The sequence below is a fragment of the Gobius niger genome (genome assembly GCF_951799975.1).
Source record: "Gobius niger genome assembly, chromosome: 12".
NCBI classification, from domain to species: domain Eukaryota; kingdom Metazoa; phylum Chordata; class Actinopteri; order Gobiiformes; family Gobiidae; genus Gobius; species Gobius niger.
The window spans coordinates 15,860,458-15,879,795 of NC_136863.1; the positions used below are offsets into that span (position 1 = coordinate 15,860,458).

The 19,338-nt window shown below is 41.3% G+C and overlaps 1 protein-coding gene across 1 annotated transcript in view; it reads right to left on the minus strand.

Annotated features, from left to right (window-relative positions):
• Positions 1-19,338, minus strand: part of cdh13 (cadherin 13, H-cadherin (heart)) — a 287,039-nt gene that overhangs the window by 208,131 nt on the left and 59,570 nt on the right. Inside the window, exon 2 of the mRNA XM_079568318.1 lies at positions 6,609-6,729. Within this exon, the coding sequence (XP_079424444.1) occupies positions 6,609-6,729 (121 nt within the window). The remainder of the gene's footprint in view (positions 1-6,608; positions 6,730-19,338) is intronic.

The window sequence follows — 19,338 nt, forward strand, 5'->3', positions numbered from 1 at the left end:
TGGCTGAAATAGGTTTTGCTCAGGATGTCATTGGTTGTAATTTTCATAGGTTATGTATGAGATGGAGTTCTGCATGGTTATGGCTGATTATAATTATGATCCAGGTTTAGTACTGCAGTAACAGTGCTGAGTGACAGTGTGAGTGTAGGCGACCGACAAACTCTGATTATCTGCAGATTCCTTCCGTCTGTTTGTCAGCTCTGCCCCTTAGCCAAGACGGATGTCCTTGAACCCTGGTCGCGGCGCCAACAGGTATCCCCCCCTGGCAGACCCCTCCCCTGGCTGGTAATTACACAGGAGGTCTACAGCAGGTGGCAGCGGGCGCCACACATTTCCATAAATCTGCATGTGACACCGGGCTTGCTCAGCCTCTGGCACACGCATGAATCACTCTCACACTCAGCACACATTTGCTCAAATTGAACAAAATGGATGGCACTGAGAGGCAATGGTAACAATGTGCTCTCTATGGAGAGTAGATGCCGCTGAATTATCTGTGCCACCAATATATGCACAATACAGTATGTTCACACAATCCTGTTTTGGCTCCAGTAAAATGTGCACTGCTATATCAATGTAATATCAATGGCATCACAGGTTTCAATTGGGGAATAATTTCACAGAGGTAGTGCAACACTGTTGCATTATACAACTGTAACTAGGGCTGTCAAAATTAAACGCGATTGACTGCATCATATGTTTTGACCAAACATATTTCTGTATCTGAGCACACACATGACTTGAAAGACAAAGCACAGAAGTCTCCAATCTTTTCACACGATGAGGTACAACAGGGAAAAAGAGCTGCTTATGCATCAAAAAGACTTGTCCATAACACTATTTTACACTACCCTTGATATATTGTACCTAACTAAATTTAGTGCAATGTAATGTGCTCTGTAACAATGTGTAATAACTTGTACCTATGGGTTAGATACACAATGGAATAAAGGATGTATTTGTAGTTTGTAGGTACAAAATGTAATAAGACATAATTCTAACCTTAAGCCCTAACCCTAAAGGTCTCGTGTCCTATTACATTACGAACCTACAAAGTACTAATACAAGTTATTCCATTGTGTATATAACCCATAGGTACAGGTTATTACACATTGTTACAGAGCACATTACATTGTATTAAATTAAGTTAGGTTCAATGTATCAAGGTACTGTAAAATAAAGTGATACCGACTTGTCTAATTGTTCTATTTCTACAAAAATGATTTTCATGTTGTCCTTAAAATAGAGTAACTTTATGAACCTAAAAGTTTGCAGATTCTGACCAAAAATGTTCAGCACCAAAGAAAATGTATCTAAAATGTGACTTATCAAGCCTTGGGCAAGCGACCAAGAAAGGGCTGAAGAGGTCCCGGTTATAAACTGTTGGGCTTTTCCCATAATTATGGAACTGTGAATATTTGGTTAATTAAATGTCAAATCAATAATCAAATGTTTTGAATTTTATTTGAGTTTTATGTTGGACAAGTATTAAACATGAATATAATTAACAAAAAAAATTAACTAATAAATACATTTTTCTCTAATAATTAACACTTTTTTAATTATTATTATTAATCGATTGACAGCTCTAATATAAACAAATAAAGAACATTACCTTAATTTGAGAGTTTCTACCACTATTGCAGGCTAATGTTTTGGCTATCACTTGCACATGTGATTACAACATTTTTCACAAACCCACATTAAAAATACAAAAAACAAACAAACAAACTAACAAACAAACAAAAATGATTGACATAGCAATCAAAGAATAATAAATGCATTCTAATTTGTTCACGGATGCACATCTTTTTGCTAGTTCTGCCAACCCTAATTTATATTGGTTTGAGCTGGAGCATCAATTTTCTAATATATAGAATATAGAATACAGTCGTCCTCATGTACCGTAAATTCCGGACTACTGAGCTCACCTGAATATAAGCCACACCAACAACATTGATAAAGAAAAAAAATTACATACTGCACACAGTCTATGCACATAGTCTATAAGCCACAGCTGTCAACGCTGTTATAAGCGCAGTTGAGCGCACCATTAGTGCACTGGAAATACTGGACTTTTTTCTTCAGTCAAATATTTCAAGAGAACGGCGCCTACCAGTACATTTACATTTATAAAAGTCTGTTAAAAAGTTTGTAAATGTTATTATTTGTCAAACCAACGCACTGCCCACACATCGACTCCTCCTCGGGAGTGTGGCCCTGTTTAGAGCCGTCCTCTTCGGGCCTGTCTGTGCAAGCGGTCCCGGTCTCCATCATCTCCACGATTAAATGTTTGGATTTGGAGCTGTTGTGGTGTCTTTCTCATGTAGGAGCTCTTTCATCAGAAATGGAACCACTCTTACTAAATGTAGGTGCATTCTTATTGACATCATGACACAATATTCAGTACGACCATAAAAATCAAAAAACTAGGTGCCGTTTTATAAGCGTGGGGAAAAAGTAGCAGCTTATATTTTCCGGCACTTAGTGAAAGTACAGGTAAAAGTATGTGGACTTTGAAATGAATAACTTTGCCTGCATATGGTATAACAATTGACATAAAAGCCACATACGCTTGAAGTAATTTTTTCCAATGTCTGTGATTGTGTCCAGCCCCATAAGCAGCGGGCCCCCTGCGGTGTGAGATGTTAGTGCTGACAGGAGCATATTGAAGGTAATGAAAGCACTCTGTCGGCCTGCAGCGAGCACTAAAGCAGAACTGAGTCCTGTCTTCGACTACATGCACCGCTGAACCTCCAGATGACAAAATGCTTCACTGGCTGACCGAATCACACACAATAATACCAAGAAAAGGACCACACAAGATTGAAAGAAAATGCTCAGATTTGTCACATGCTGCTGTCAAGGTAGAAAACCACTTCCAAAATCTGAAAATCTGTCAGCATAGGGCACTGAGCTCAAAATGCCCAAAAGAAAATGGCACTTGAGAGGAATAAGGTCGTGTCACAGTCAGTCTTTGCATTGTTCAAGGCGAAAACAATCGTGAGAATGACGAAATAGTTGTAATACGTTGTAAATCCAACACTAAATGACGTCCCACAATGCAAAAATCTATTTCACTATTGGATTTTATGCATTTCTTTTGTATTGCATCACACTGGTAAAACAGGGCTAGAACTAACACAAGTTAACTTCTGGTGCCTGAAAATAGAGCGTAACCAGCAGCCCAATGAAGGAACTGTGGTTTTAGTGGAGCGTGAGCGAGCAGACATGAGTCAAAGCCCACAGGATGAGGAAGCCCGCTCATATCACCACTGATTCCCTTTGAGACTGGAGCAGTGCCGGTGCCTGCAGTCCCCGAAGAACACAGCACACCGATACACTGTGGCAGCACTGCGGAGCAGAGATTGGAAAGAGACTGCTGTGCGCTCGAGTAGAAGAACTTGTAGGGAATCGCACATTGCACTGCGTTGACAAAAGACTACCTCCACATTTAACAATAATGTACAGTTCGGATGCAAACATTTAAACAACGAAATTACAGGGAGATTACAACCCAGAATTCCACCCAGTAGCACTAAGGAATCCTTCGTCTCTGTTGCACCAAATAAAACAAGCTATTCACATTCTCTGATTAAAGATGACACAGTTAGATCTCCAACGTTCCTAATACAAATGTCACACTCACTCACTTAACAAAAAAAGTCGTCATACTTCACTGACTGGTTAAAGTAAATTATCAAATCACTTAAAACAGCAGGAACACCCTGTTCAAACGTGTACTTACTACAATCTAGGTGATTCAAAATTGTGGGGTGCAGGTGTAAGGAAATGTCTGTCATTTGCTCTGTGAGTAGTGGTACAAATAGCTATGAATAAACCCATGATTATTTGAATCTGCCAGTGTAGCACAAAATGTTCCCATGTTCATAAGAGAGGAGGAACCAACAAGTGTATGCTTAAGCCTTCATAAAAAGCACATCAAGATTTGTACTATTTCACCTTAGTTCAACCATATGCAGGTCTAGGTAGTCCTGCCATGATATGTAAAGATACAGAGTATATGAGTATATTCACCTTATTCCGCCCCGCCCACTTTTGCCGAGGGAAAATGTTTGCTGCTAAAATCTGGTGTTCAGTAGATTGATTTGTGTAAAATGTCCAATGTTCACTTGCACCAACATGTCAGCACTGCACCGTTTCTCTGCCTGGCCTAAAATTGCTTTTGTTTTTTGTGTAGTAACTGATTTGATCTTGACTCCTCCAGTCCTTTGTTAACTGATAGGAGAAAAGGGGTGGGCACAATTGAATGAATTGTGAATAGACCCTTTAATTGTTTGTAAACATTTCAGGCTTAGTTGGAGGCAGGAAGCTACATTCCTATCTATTTCCATTGCAGTTGTTGTCATAGTAACGATAAACGATAAACTTTATTTTATCGGCTCAAATGTCATTCCTCTTGTTCTTGCACCTTAAGCCACAACGGGACCATATTTTGTAGTTGTAGTTTTACACTTATAATCGCTAGTTTTCTCTTGATCACTTCCTGCCTCCAGCTGATGTCACTGATGATGTAAGCAGCAAAAGGGTCTATAGTATAAGAGCTATAGACTGAAGATTTTGTCACTGGGTATACAGGCATATACAATTCACCTTATTCCGGAGGCTCGCGTGGGCACCGCCATGAATTGTGCCCGCCCCTTTTCTCCTATGTGTTAACATGGGACAGGAGAAGTCCACATAAAATCAGTTACTACATGAAAACAAAGCCGTTTTTCGGCCGCGCAGAGAAACGCTGCAGTGTCGACATGTTGGTGCAAATGAACATTGTCCATTTTACACAAATCAATCGACTAAACATCAGATTTGAGCGGAGAATATTTTCCCTCGTTCTCCGTTAAAATGAACAGCTTCGCGCTCGACCGGAAGTGTCTGGACAACTTAAGTGCCAAGACAACGCAAAAAGTGGCAAAAGTGGGCGGGGCGGAATAAGGTGAATATAAATCTAAGACATTATTATAAACAACTCTAGGACATACAACACAAATACACACACAAAATAAATGCTTATGAGTTTATCTCCGTGAACATAATATTTAAGATTTAACTAACTACTATGGAGTTTAAATTATTCAGTGATTATCTCACTCTGCCAGGCCACTGTAGTTGTTTGAGCAGAGTTTCATAATTGCGACAACGCTACATGCAAATGCTCACGGGATTCATTCAAAGTTTAACAGAAAGCCCAAAGCGGCCTTCAGGGACAAAACAAAATTCTGTGTAAATAACAAACCAATCAAGGAGAATAATTCATCCACCGACAAATTATCTTGTTTCTGTTTTGGTGCAAGAAAAGAAAGGCTTGTATTTCTTGTTTATAAGATTAGTGTTAACACAAGAGAAAACCTTGCCTCATGCAGTGTTTTTTTATTTTCATATAGCCTTTTCTATCTTCAATCTCTTTACAAAATGTGATTGCTGCAGAGAAACAAAAGTCATTCATCTTAATGATATGGGTTAGAAAAATCATGCTGTTCATCTTACGGTTGTCACTTTTTGTGTTAGAAGACAAAACAACGTAAGACATCAAATTAAAAGCAGCATAGTCTACTGCGTGGAGACAAAAGGTTTGTCCTGTTTCTGTTGCCATACGGGTAGTGAACACAAATTTTGGCTGCATATAAAAAGTGGCAACATCACAGCTCCTTTTCCTTAACTTTTGAGGCAACGTCATGGGGTCAACCTTGAGGAACATTTTGCCGTTAGGAACAAGAGCTTGAGTTGCTCCTTCTGCCCGTCAGGACAATCTGAACCGTCCTAACCCAGAAGAGAGTTCATTTAGATTTCCTGTAATAAATCTTTCAGATGCTGCTGTGGCTGCAAAACCTATTTTATACTTTCATATATTCAGGACATAGTTCATGTTTTTATTGAATGAAACATCACACAGCAAAGCTGTCCATCTTTTCATCCTCGTACAGAGATCGGCCGAGTTCGGAAACCTTCAAGTGGCAGCGCAGTGGCTTGTGGGATTGTTCTTAGCTCCTTATGGGCTGGTGAGGAACATCCTGTGGTTCCTATGGTCTAGGAGGTAAGGAAGTATACAACTCCTTTCTGAACTGCACGGACACATTTGGATGCTCCTTGTCATGGCTGATGATGACACACGTCCGGGTCAACGGTAACAACTGCAAAGTTCATTTAATCAAAAATCAATCACAACTTTTTTTACCCAGCGCTTTTCATACCAATTTTACACAAGGAAGCAGATGATCACACTCATACTCACCCCTGACTCATGCCACTTATCTAAACTGATTTGTCCTTTCTACTTTGAATACTCTTCTCTAATTTCCCCCTCAATAATGAAAGTCAGTACTTTGACCACCAATACTACTGGGGCTCACAACCTCCAGCTTGGGGAATCAATGGGTTAGAGACACCTCAGTCAGAATATATGTGTATTTCTTGTTCAGATGCTGTAAGAAGACTCGTCTGTGTCGTAGAATCCAACAGTCGCATAAGCTCTGTGTAGATCAGCATAGAGGGAAGTGCTTATGCAACACAACCATTCCCACATATGACGAAATGTTGCACAGAGGCCGTGACACAGGCAGAGTTTGAGCTTTTTTTACTTTCGTACTCACCTTGTAGCAGCGACTGGCCTTTGTGGAATGGTCCCGAGTGCACCACCTGGTAGCGTTTGACCTGAAATCCTGGGACACAGCCCTCATGGCCGCCCTCCTCACGGCCAGCCACACCAGAGACCTGCACACAGAGAGCAAGGAAAGCATTTGAAAAACGTGCACCAATTTAATACGATGTCAAATGTTTTCTGAAGTTCATTGGTTTCCAAAAGGACAGATGCACAGAACTTCCATTTCATATTCTCTTATAGATTAGTTGATAAATTGTAAGAATTTACCAATAGAGCGGTTGTCCAAATAAATCTTCACTATTATTTGGTTAAACACAGTGCACTGCCCATCCTTTTCCTTATACAGAAATGAATGCCTGAATATTTTCCTTCAGCGTTTATGCTCTGGTTATTCCATGGTCAATACATGGGGCAATACATGGAGTTCATGTAGAGAGTCCATGTAGAGAGCTCACACTCTTTTTTTCACTCAAACTTGGCTGTAAATACTGTTTAAGTGGCGCTAGCCTGCAGTTAGCTTTGCCTGTTAGCCTGCTAGCTTCTTCTTTGTGATTCTATTAGTACATATTGGAGCCTCCGACCCATAGGTAGCGAAGTTGCAATTGTGGTTTTCTGGCCAGAAAAAACAGACGGAGATGAAAGACCCCCCCAATTATCCCACTAACACTTTTATTGCCTCCAGAGGGACTATGGAAAGGATTTATTAAGGTAAACAAGTTACTTAGTACTGCTTTAATTATAATTTCCTTGCTAATCACTCTGCCTAGGTACACCTCACTTTTTCTAAGCCAAGGTAGTCTATTTGCCTTCACGGTTTTCAAAAGAATGGACACAACCTTAGTCTTTCAAAAAGGTTCGATATAAAGTTAACACTGGTTTGCAAATATTCATGTCTAAGATTCTTTTGCTGCAAGTCCCTGAAGAATAATCTGTGCGGCCATGGGTCGCTGCATGTGTCAGAATGTTGTATTTCTACTCAAAATGTGCTGTGGAGGCTTTGCTCTCCAGTCTGTGAGGCTGAACCCATCCTTCAGGTCCTAACAGTGCAAAAGTCCATAAAGATAAGTTATTATGAGGCTTCACTGAGCTACAGTGGGGCAGCGAAAGTATGAAGGCGAAGCAATGCTAATGACAATGTTTCAGCAAATGACTCACTTTAGTGGGTAATATCATCAGAAAACATGTTTGTCATTCACAGCAAAATGATGCACTCTATTAACATAGCACAAGTGTTATAATATCCAGCTGAAGTGCATTTAAATAAAACAGATTTTTGAAACAAGACATGGGTCATTTTAAAAATCCAACAGATTGTGATGTCAGGCATTTTATGAGTTTTGTCTTATACGACGTGACTATCCAATTATTGAGCAAACACATACATTACAAGACAACATTCCGCACCCTTTTGGGCGCACTGTAGCAAAGAGTGTTGTGGTTTTAATTGTCTACAAGACATACAAAGCAAATGTAGTCTATAAATTCCTCAAAGCTGTAAAAAACAAAACTGAAACCCTCCTTAGTCCCAAGTATATTTGACTCAGGTCATCAATGTGTGTCTTAAGATAATTAACTAGAATATTTAAAGGGATATTTCAGGATTTTTGACATAGGGCCTCATTTCCTAGTTATCCAGAGTGTTGTTGATTTCTGGAGATATTTTTTGTTTTAAATCATGCTCAGTCCTTATATTTGAAGAGTTAATGGTGCTAGGCTAGTGCTAGGCTAGCACATGTCTATGGTAGCTAGTAGCCTGCATTAAAAACCTCTTCAAAATCATCGGTTAGTCCTTCAAATGTTGCCATATCGGATTTGTAAATAGCTCCTTTGTGAATTCCACGTGTAGTAATACCGGCTGCTGTAGATCCGCTAACCTAGCAGATCACTCCGCCGCTACGCAGCTTACAACCAGGAAGCTGATGCTGCTCAAATATAAGTTCTTTTAAATGCTAAATGGTTATATCAACACAGATATTTATATCGGTAGTCTGGTGTTTTAAGTGATTTGCCTCAGGTGCACAGTGCATCGGTCAGACTGTTTTTAATCCAGGCTACTAGTTAAAATAGACATGCACTAGCCTGGCATTAGCCTAGCACCACTAAGCTCTCCAAATATAAGGACTAAAATACCCCTTTAAGGCAGTATTGTGTGTCCTAATCTCCCATGTATATCAAAATAGGAGCAAGAGAATAATCATCGGCTTTGGCATCTGTTTCAAAAGCAAACCGTCATCTTCAAGATATGTTTACTGCTGCCCCAGTGCATCTAATGACAGGCATTAATTGATTTCTTCAGCTGCTCGGCCTGTCTGATGTCTCTGTACAGACTCTGATTGGTTCTCTTTAACTTCGCCACAATGGAGCACAGGGATTACCACAACAGGCCCATGTAAGGGAAACAAAAGCCCCGGGTGCAGAAAGACAATATCTATCCAGCAGGCGCAATTACCATGCTCACTCGGTGTCTTAGCCACACTAAATTGGGTATTGTGTAGCAACTTAATGAGATGATCGACAAAGAGGCTGTGAGATAAATAAATCTGCGAGCATTTAGCCGCATGTGCGGACAAATAAACCCAAGCGCAAATTAAAAGCAACAAGATATTGGGAGTGAAGCGAAAGCGTGCTATATTTGAGAGGGAAAAAAAGATGGTAATTGGCTAATGCCCATCTTGTCCTTATTAAAGTCAGAGTGCTATTTAGAGTTTTCTTTTTAAATAGTAGGCAATCAGATACATTTTAGACTTACTGCTGCTTACATTAAAATGATTTGTTTATTAAGCCAATTTATTTAATCAAAATTGAGTTGGAAAAGGGCATTGACACGTGCTTAAATTGACTTTTTTGAATACACATCTACTGCAAGGTCAAAACCTACTGAAAAATGTATTATTGTCGTCATGAAACGTCGTCATTGCACAAGCAAAAATAGCTCATCTTCAGCCGACAATTAACATGAGTGTGCTTAAGATTAAAAGCAGACAAGTGGACCAGGGCCCCGAGAGAGAGAGACTCAGAGGTTGATTGGTTTCAGATAGATCCTTTTGCACGGGTTAGACATAAATACCGCTGCATATCGACAAGCACTTGGAAAACAGGTCTTTGGGTTTATGTTTGCTCTCCGAACGCCGGCTGGAAATACTTAATCAGGAGAAGCGATCCATACGCTGTACCTCCAGCGCTCAGAGCCTCACATCCCACCACCAGCCCCAGTCAATGAGCGAGGCTTAATAATGAGACCTTTGTTGTGCATGAATTAAATAGAGTCTGCAACCAACGGCGTAATGTGTGGGAGGAACAACACAGCTGCTGTAAAATGTCGGTGGGATGGAGCGAAATCTCTGGGTCACTTCATTGTCGCAGAGTTTGACTTCAGATTGAGTTCAAGTTCAAGGAGCAGTCAGGCGATTAAGGCGAAGGCTTGGCGGGCCACACCGTAAATGTCACCTCAGCTCCAAATCAATAGCACCTGAAGAATCCACAGTGCGTCAAGAAAGACTGTGAGGTGGAGAGCGCCTCTCGGCCGGCCGGCGCCTTGGCTGAGAGGCTGATTTGAGTGAGCCAAGACGAGGTGTTGGAAGTGAGGCGTGCCCGTGCTTACATGTGGCGGGGGCATGTGTGAATAAACTCAATCAGACAGCACAACCGACTGGTCCAAGTGGAAGGGGAACGGCTGCTCGCTCCCATTTTTAAGGCTTTACGGTTGTGTGGGGAACTATCTTGTACTCTATCAAAACAGCAGAGAAGAGAAGGCTATTCCACACTTACGAAAGCGCCTTCAGAAGTGACAAAGTTTGGGAATGTTGTATAACTTTAAGCTTTGTGTTCAAACCATGGCTTCTGCAGACAGTCTATTCTTGGGCAAGACACTTCACCCACCCAACCTATGTGTGATTGGGTTGTTGTTGGTCGGGGCGGCAGGATTAGTAGCTGATATAGCAGCTTATGACATGATTGCGTTTGAAAAGACTGGATGCAATTGACTCATGCAACAGTTAAGTGAACAAAATGATAAATCAATGAACATATCAACAAAAAATCAATTCATGGAAGAACAATAAACGACACATTTATGATTGAATACAAAACATTTCCCCAGAGCTTTCATTCTCGAGTGATTGCATTCAAATGTTGTTTACAAGCAGACACAAGCACATAAATGAAAGCGTGAGGCAAAATTATTTTAAACATATGCCGATGCTTTTGTGCGCTTGCAAGTGATGGACGCAGTCAGCCACGCAGCCCTCCAACAGCCTGACATTTTCTCCAGCCGCTGTTTTCCCTTCACAGTCTGCTCCCTCTCGCCTCACTCCTGTTTCTATGGCTGTAAATGTCAGTGCACACACCTCAGCGCAAGTTTGGCTGTTCTGTCCACCAGACCTGGCCACACACGGCTCAGCGCTGCACCCTGGCCAGAGAGCGCCATGAGGGGAAGAGGTAGAAACAATCGCAGGCGCACACGCTCTCTTGCAGCTGGCAGCTCACCCAGGCATGGAGCACCTGAGTCAGGGAACCATCTGCTTTTTGGCCCGGCCTGAACGACGCTGGACACACCTGCTGCGCCAAAGAACAAGGGCCGGAGAGGTAAACACGCAAATATGACACAGACAGGTGATGAGGGGCAAAGAGGCGGAGTGGGAGGAAAGGAAGTCTGATGCTACGCGTGGCTCACTAGCACATCCTCTAACTCCGAACCCTCGGGGCCTGATTTACTAAGCTAAGTAACTTAAAATTAGCACATGCCATTTTATAGCATGCTACACCTGGTTTATAAACTGTTTATAGTATTAGTGCCACAAATATTATATGTAAATGTGTTTGTATAGTGGCTTTTTGGCATTTATGAGAGACAAAAATCTCAACTGCACTTCTGTTTTGTACCACATTTTGTATTTTTGTAAATGCTGAGTAAATCAGTTAAGTCCTTAAGTATGAGTGGTGTCCAAACTTTTTGGATCGGGAGCTGTATATTGAAGTATACATGGTGTGGAGGTCTGCAGACAGATTTAGGAGAGGTTTTAACCATGGAACCACTTCAAACCAATGTCCAACATAGTGGACTTAATAACATCCAAAGCTGTGTTCAAGTCCTCTGCTTCTATTGCAATGCTAATCCAGGTTCAAGTCTATTGGGGAATGTGGGGTACTGTTGTAAGTGAGCAGCCATAACCCTGACGGTCTCATTTCCTCACCATCGGCTTGCTCAAATCCTGTCTCTCATTGGCAAAGCTTGTCAATACTTCCAGCACACAGCTCTCAGTCGAGCACGCACTATCGAGAGGTGTGAAGTGAGACTGGAAAACAAGAGCGTCAGCTGCAAGCACCAGCTGCTTCACAGCAGAATTCATTTGAATGCACTTTATTTCTCCCCATGGGATAGGGCATGTCAGTCAGACTGCTTCCAACTTTATTTGGATGGCAGGTGCATTCACCTTGAATGGTCTAATAGCATCTGGAGGTAAACTTCAAAAGTGGTGTCAAGACGATAAAGTTGGAACAATGCAGTCTTTTCAGAGACTCATTTTAGTGTTTTATTCATTGGCCCATTCATCCTCTTCCTTATGTTTCTGTTTCGGCACATCGATGGCTAGAGGCAACCAGCTTAGCAAGGATTTACATTGAACAGGTCACTTACTGGTTCCTGATGTGCCATATTCTCAGTTCACAATCTATTTGATCAAGAGTGTTAAGATGAAATTCTTTTAACATTGTGTAATGCAAATTATTCTGGACAACAATGATCTGATTAAACAAAAAATGTATACAAGTTATTTTTTGATTTGCTTCTCTAGAACTAGTCCTCTGTGAATTTAATGAAACTTTTAAATGGGGCCACAAAGACAGGACAGGACAGGACACAAGCCAATAAACACACCCCCTGAAGGTGAAACCGCCAGTCTGACAGTCAGGTGAGACCTTTCACGCCAGAGTCACCTCTAGCCCATAGATACGATCACACATCACCTCAGAGGCTACAAATTGCAAAACAATTCAGCTTTGAATGTCTGTAATCAAGCATAAGCATATCACAGCTCAGAATCAACCACTGTTGCATTGGGGCGGACAGGAGCACATAAAGAATGGGACGGACTGTTTGTACTCAGTCACAAAGCCGCTGTTATCTCACAGTCTGTGCCATTGTTGGGCAGTGAGGTAGTCGTTGGCCAGGGTGGCCGTTCGTTACAAGTAAAGATTGAGCTCCCTGTTTGTTTCTGGCCATGGTTTATCTGTCGTTATCGGACGAGCCTTCTCCTCCTCAGCTGACCTCCATTCATCAAAAGTAACAGGCCGCCACTGATTCACGCTACGCTTTCCTCCTTGAAGTGTCCTGAAACAAAACCACTTCTTTCGTTTGCCGCTTTATAAACCACAGAAATATTTCACCCTTTGAAAACATTCACACAACTTTGAGCCTTGTGCCAACCCCAGTGTCTTGTGTCACGCTTTTTTACTTATTCGATGCTAGTTTCCATCTGTAGTCCCAAGGCAAGTGACAAGATACAAAACACTACAGAAACCATATTTGAAATTAACAATAGGATTTAAAACTAAGTGCACTACTTATCAAAAACAGAGCAGTTGTGAAATGAGAATGGTTTCTTGTCCAAAATGTTCATGGCTTCTTTAAAAAGTGATTCTACGTTGAGTGAGTATGAGCATACAATATGTGACACAATCATAGCTATGTAACATCTGTGCAGCAACGTATTTCTTGAATGTCAATATATGAGGTCCAATGAATCCCACTCCTCACAGGACACTGGAAATGTTCGTCTTCTTTCTAGGGGTATAACCGCGGTGCAAAAATCTGACGATATGCTCCTACTAAAATAACGGTACAAGCTTTAGTTTGTATTTCTTAATTAAGGTCCGTGGGCGTTGTGCGCGTGTGCCCATTCAAACAGAGCGCATGTGTGTCATCATCACTTAACGATAAACTGAAGGACACACCTGTACAGTTAGTTATCATCCAGAAGCACATGTCTTTGTTTTATCCTGCTGATGACCAGCCCAGTCTTTGGTCAACAATAGATCCAGAGCACCACGCATCGTCAGAGGCACGGACAAATGCGTAAGATCCAAGCCTGGTCATAATCCGGCCTCAAAAGCTTTGTTTCCAAAAAAAAGTCAAAGCAGAACATTGTCCAAGAACAGGCCAAACACGAGTCTTAAATCAAACGCGCTACTCCGTGAGGGCTTTAGCTGCCGTGTATGGAAAGTGAAACTGACACATTCCACTTAAGGAGCACATGGCCTACTGAGCTGTTTTTTGTTTTGTTTTTCTAGTTTGGGGCACTACAATTTTGTTTTCTATTTTGTTTTGCATTGTGAGCCCAGAGGCACATTTCATTATGAAGCAGCTTTGAAAGCATTGAGACTTTAAATGCTAATTAACATTTAGGCCATTTTATTTACTTGTTTTTTTTTTTACACCCTTACTTTTGACTGAACTTCAAACTCAATAGTATTTATGGGGTTGTAATAGTGTGTGGCTGCTTTTCCTTATGAATGTAATCAAATGACTCACACCTCCAGGCATCTTACCGTCTTATCTTGTAAAAGCTGCTCTTTTATGTTTCTTTTAAAGGGTATAGGTTATGTATGAGTCTTAAGAGAGCTGTGGCTATATGTAAAGACACTCTTATGTTAGTCCTTATACCTCACTCCAAAGAGCACATCAGTATTGTAGACATTTCCAGTCATAACCCTGCAGCCGTCAGCCTTTTAACAGTTTTGATGCTTTTCATGTTCAAGGAAAATATATTGACATAGTATATTACCCGGACAACACCAAAGCAAATGTAGATTGGATTTAAATTAGCTTGAAGGGACCTTGCCACTCCAAGTATTATTTCACATTAAAGTGTGAAAAGAACAGTAGTTATCTGATCAAATCGATAATCCTATTTGTCCATCACCTTCAAGCACAAGCAAAGAAATTAGCATGCTTATTTGTGTGGTAGTCTGATTAGCCACAGTAGGCTATTTTGTAGGAAATTGATCTTTTTATTTTTCTCTGAGTGCAGTCTGCTGACTCTCCTGGACTTATTTTCCCAAAATAAGTGCTCAAACAGGAAATACGGCACTTTACTTCCTAGCTACTTTGACAGTCACTTTGTGCAATAGTTTTACAATTTTTTTCTCATTACGTATTTGAGACTTTTGCCATCACAAGTGTTGAATCACACTCATTAGTCTAAGTTTGCTATAAACACAAAACAAAAAGTAGTTAAACTGTATTAATAATAGGTAAAATTTCCCAGTAGCTTTTATTGTAGAGCAGAATGAGTAGAGGCTGGTGAGAGACGCTGCACGTGGACTCCGGAAAGGCACTTTCTAATCCTCCTTTGTTTTCAGCTTTTAAATGGGTAGTGCATAACACTTAGTGCAATGATAACTCATAAGCTTTTCAGACTTCTGCTGAGGCCAGGGCTATGCCAATAAATATGACAGAACATCAATGAGTGGTGTCGCTTTCCATATCAGGGCTGGACAGGAGAGGACAGCGCCTTCACAAATGTCATCTCCCACTTACACCGTGTGTAACTGGATATGCTGTAGGTTCAACAAAAAGTGGAGAATGGTTCCATTTTTAATTATTTATTCTCCTCATACTCATATTGAGCTTCTTGATTCAGCAGTTCAGATGTAATTGTGAAATCGTAGTAAATGTTTCCTTGGTCCTCACCTCCCCGCTGACCTTCCTGCTGTCTCTGCTCTCAGATGGGATGTTAATGTCCACGTCTGGACGGCTGCCATGCTGCAGACTGGACTCTAATGGATTGATAAAAAAGCTGGGAGCACCGAATCAATCATGATATAAACCTGAAGTGAAGCTTGTTAAACTCGGAGGAAAGTTCCTCCAGCCTAATGCCCCTAATCTTCAGCCATTTGCCGTTGGACTGAGGGATGGCTGCAGTAGTCCTCCTCTCGGTGCATTAAGAGCTCAGCAGCAGCTCTGGGGCTGGAGCTCAGGAGAGCTCTCAGCTGATTGGAGTACTTTCCTTAGGGTAAGGTGCAGGAAAAGGGCCTCTCACTCTGCCAGATGAAATAAATATACCTGTGTGTAGAGTTTGCTGGGAGACAGGGTGCGTGACATAAATGGTGAAGAAAGGAAACAAATTTCTATTTAAAGGAATAGGCCACCGTTTTTACATACTGAGATATGTTCTTACCTTAGCTTTGATGAGTTCTTTAGGACCTGTCTGGTCTTCACCCGTGCCTTCAGTCACGTAAACACAGCGCAGACGGCGTTAGCATTTAGCCTCTCCCCCTCTCCACTATAGCTCCAAAACTGGTCAAGATAGAAGCTACCAAGCTCTTCCACGTTTTCCCCATTTAAATACATGAAGTGTTCCACTACAAAGTATAATTACACAAAATTAAACAATGTGGATTTTCTAAGCGGATAAAAGGGAGAACTATAATGTAAGGCGTAGTAATACCAGGAGTAGTTTGGCATCTGCACAGTAAAGTGAAGATTACTGCGCAGTAAAGTGAAGATTACTGCGCGGATTTCGAACTACTCCTGGTATTATTACGCCTTTCAATATAGTTCCCCCTTTTATCCGCTTAGAAAATGCACATTGTTTAATTTTGTGTATTATACTTTGTAGTGGAACACTTCACGTATTTAAATAGGGAAAACGTGGAAGAGCTTGGTAGCTTCTATCTTGACCTGTTTTGGAGCTATAGAGGAGAGGGGGAGAGGCTAAATGCTAACGCCGTCTGCGCTGTGTTTACGTGACTGAAGGCACGGGTGAAGATCAGACAGGTCCTAAAGAACTCGTCAAAGCTAAGGTAAGAACATATCTCAGTATGTAAAAAACGGTGGCCTATTCCTTTAAGAAGTATAACAAACATTTGACCGTATAAATGGCCATGAAGAATAAGACAGTATTTATTTGTTTATATCACTGACAAATCTGACCTGGTGTTGAATTACAATCTGAGAAATATTCATTCCAAGTTAAAATCTTAGCCCTTTGCAAATATTTTTTTACAAATTATATGTGAAGTATTTACTTGGGCTAAACAGAATCTGTATCTATTATAAAGTGATACCAATGTAACCAATAGTAAGATGGAAGTTGAAGGGCCATCCGTTGTGCGGAGATGCTTTGTCAGAGCAGCAGAGATAGAGCCGGGCACATAGAGAATGAGGAGGAGAGGGCTTGTTAGGCTCAGGAGGCTGAAGTTTGGCAACATTTCCATGGGTCAGGCAGTGTTCTATTCCCTGACAATAAATCTGATTTAATATCCACTGTACTGCAAGTAGGCTGCAAGACGAAGAAGAGGAAGAAAATATGAGGAACGGAGGGAGGTGGGGGGAGTGAGGAGCGGGAGGTGTAAATAAAGAGTGAAGGCAGACGAAGGAAAATGGGATATTGAGGGCATTGTTGTATTAAATCAGAATAATAAAGCTGTGCATGCTCAAATCCCATCTAATAGAGACGTCAGCGAGCGGGGAGAGAGGCTGCCCCCAAACCAAATGGTATCGGTCCACGGCGCGCAGGCACAAGGGCACAGCTGCAGCAGACACTTCTAATCAACGCACGGCGAACGGCACTCCGCTCAGCCCAACAAAGTGGTTCATGTCGTAAAAAAAGGCGCTCGGTAACTGCTGCTGTTCCAACTTGAATTGTTGTGGCAAAATAACAAGCTCCACCACCGGCTTCAAGTGCGCTGTTACCTGGTGTAATGATGTCAAACGCCCTGTAGCAGATTTGTCTAACAGCATTGTGGAGTTTTAGGCACTGTCAATGCTAATCTTTTCAATGGCGAAAAGGCGTTTAGGAGCACTTTAAATTGGATGTAGTACTTTGTGTTTATGCTTTACTGTTCAGACTTGTTGGTGCTATTTAAAGAAAGCATGATAAGATAACGTTCCAATACTCAATACTGTAGATACTGTAGAAACATGCTTCAGTAAAGTGCTACATTACAAAACATACTGGAAGTGAGGTAAAGTATACAACAGATCCCCACATATTAAGCTTAACCCAGGCCGTTTCAATTGGATGCATAAAAACTACAGTAATTGTTGGGTGTTATGCGTAATTTGGCAGCCAGACACAAAACGAATAATTACATCTCTATGCAAACATATTCAAAACCTCGTCTGCACAGGCTGCCTTTACTTTCTCATAAATAATAATATGATATTTGTTGCATGAATGTCAGACACCTCCTGCAGGCAGACTCTTGTGAATTGTTTTATTTGCACATAATAATAAAATCTCCATTGTTGAAACAAGTTATTCACACATCCTCCTTAGAAAAATATATAAATGCATTTTCATAGGTTCATGGAAATGGCAGGTGAATCACTCAGCACACAGCACCTTCAAGGCAGCCGCACTATGTTTATTCTTTCCGCCACAAAGCTCCTACGAGATGTGTCTTTGTTTTTTGTTTATTCATTTGTCTCAAAGAATTGAAGTTTAGATTTCTGACAGCTAAGGAAACTATGTCTTCACGACAGAGAAGTGTGAAGCGGTTAAACCTCCATTCGTTTCCAGAACATCTTTCCATCTAAATGAGTCACAAATGAAAGAAGAACTAAGTAACTTGTTTAACTTAATAAATACTTTTCATAGTTCCTTTGGGGGTAATACAGGTGTTCATGGGATGATTGTTTTTTTTTTCATCTCCCACTGGTCTCTGGCCAGAAAACCACCCTTGCAACTTCCCTGCCTCCGCGTCGGAGCCACCAATACACACTAATAGAATCACGAAGGAGCTAAAAGGCTAATGGGCAAAGCTAACTGCAGGCTAGCGCTACTTTAGCAGTGTTTACAGCCAAGTTTGAGTGTAAAAAATTATCTCCATTGTGTAATTGGACGTACAATATCCCTCCCCCTCTTTCTGTCAGCGTAGTATTTACTCTCATGGACAATTAAAGAGTAAAAAACCACAACATGCTACAACACCTGCAGTGGCGCTTATGGCCTCTAGGGGCATGAGTTACTTAGTTCTGCTTTAAATCAATCTTGGAAAGGAAATTTCTGTCCCTACTTTTTTTCACATGTAGTTTAAAAAAGTAAATATATTTTTGCCTCATAACTAATACTTGTATGAGTGGTTTGCTGTGGAGAACTGACATGTGTGAGGAGATAAAATATTAACAGGAGGTGAGATAATATGATTTGTAGCGGTGAAGCTTAGGAGAGCACATTTATCCTCGACTTCATGTTAAACGCTCCTCAGAGCAGCTCACTCTCCCATTTCGTCGATGGGGTTTAGAGCCAGTGTTCATCCGTCACAGTGAAGCAGGACACAAACAAGAGCGTGCCAGCGGTATTTCAGCGTTCCTCCTCACCAGCGTCCTCTGAGCTCCGTCAAGGCCGCACAGTTATGGAGGGGACATGGCATTAAGCGCCACATGAGGATGTCAAAGGAGGTCCGCTGGCTCTCCTGACAAGCATGTTATTAAAGGGTGGGGACGCAATTAGACGCCGCGCCAGGAAGTACAGAAACATGGGGACATCATTAGCAAGCTCACGCTGGAGAGGGGGGGGAGCGGTAATTAAAGCAGAGGAGGACTCTGATTGGACAAAGTGAATTCTCTCAGATACCACTGGTGACTGTTCTGACCTTCACACCAATTGGGGCAAAGACACACACACACACACACACACACACAAACTGCATGCATGTCTGCAAAGTGATATGCCTTCTATCTCTTCTACATGGATTGTCTGTGCACACTAAGGGAA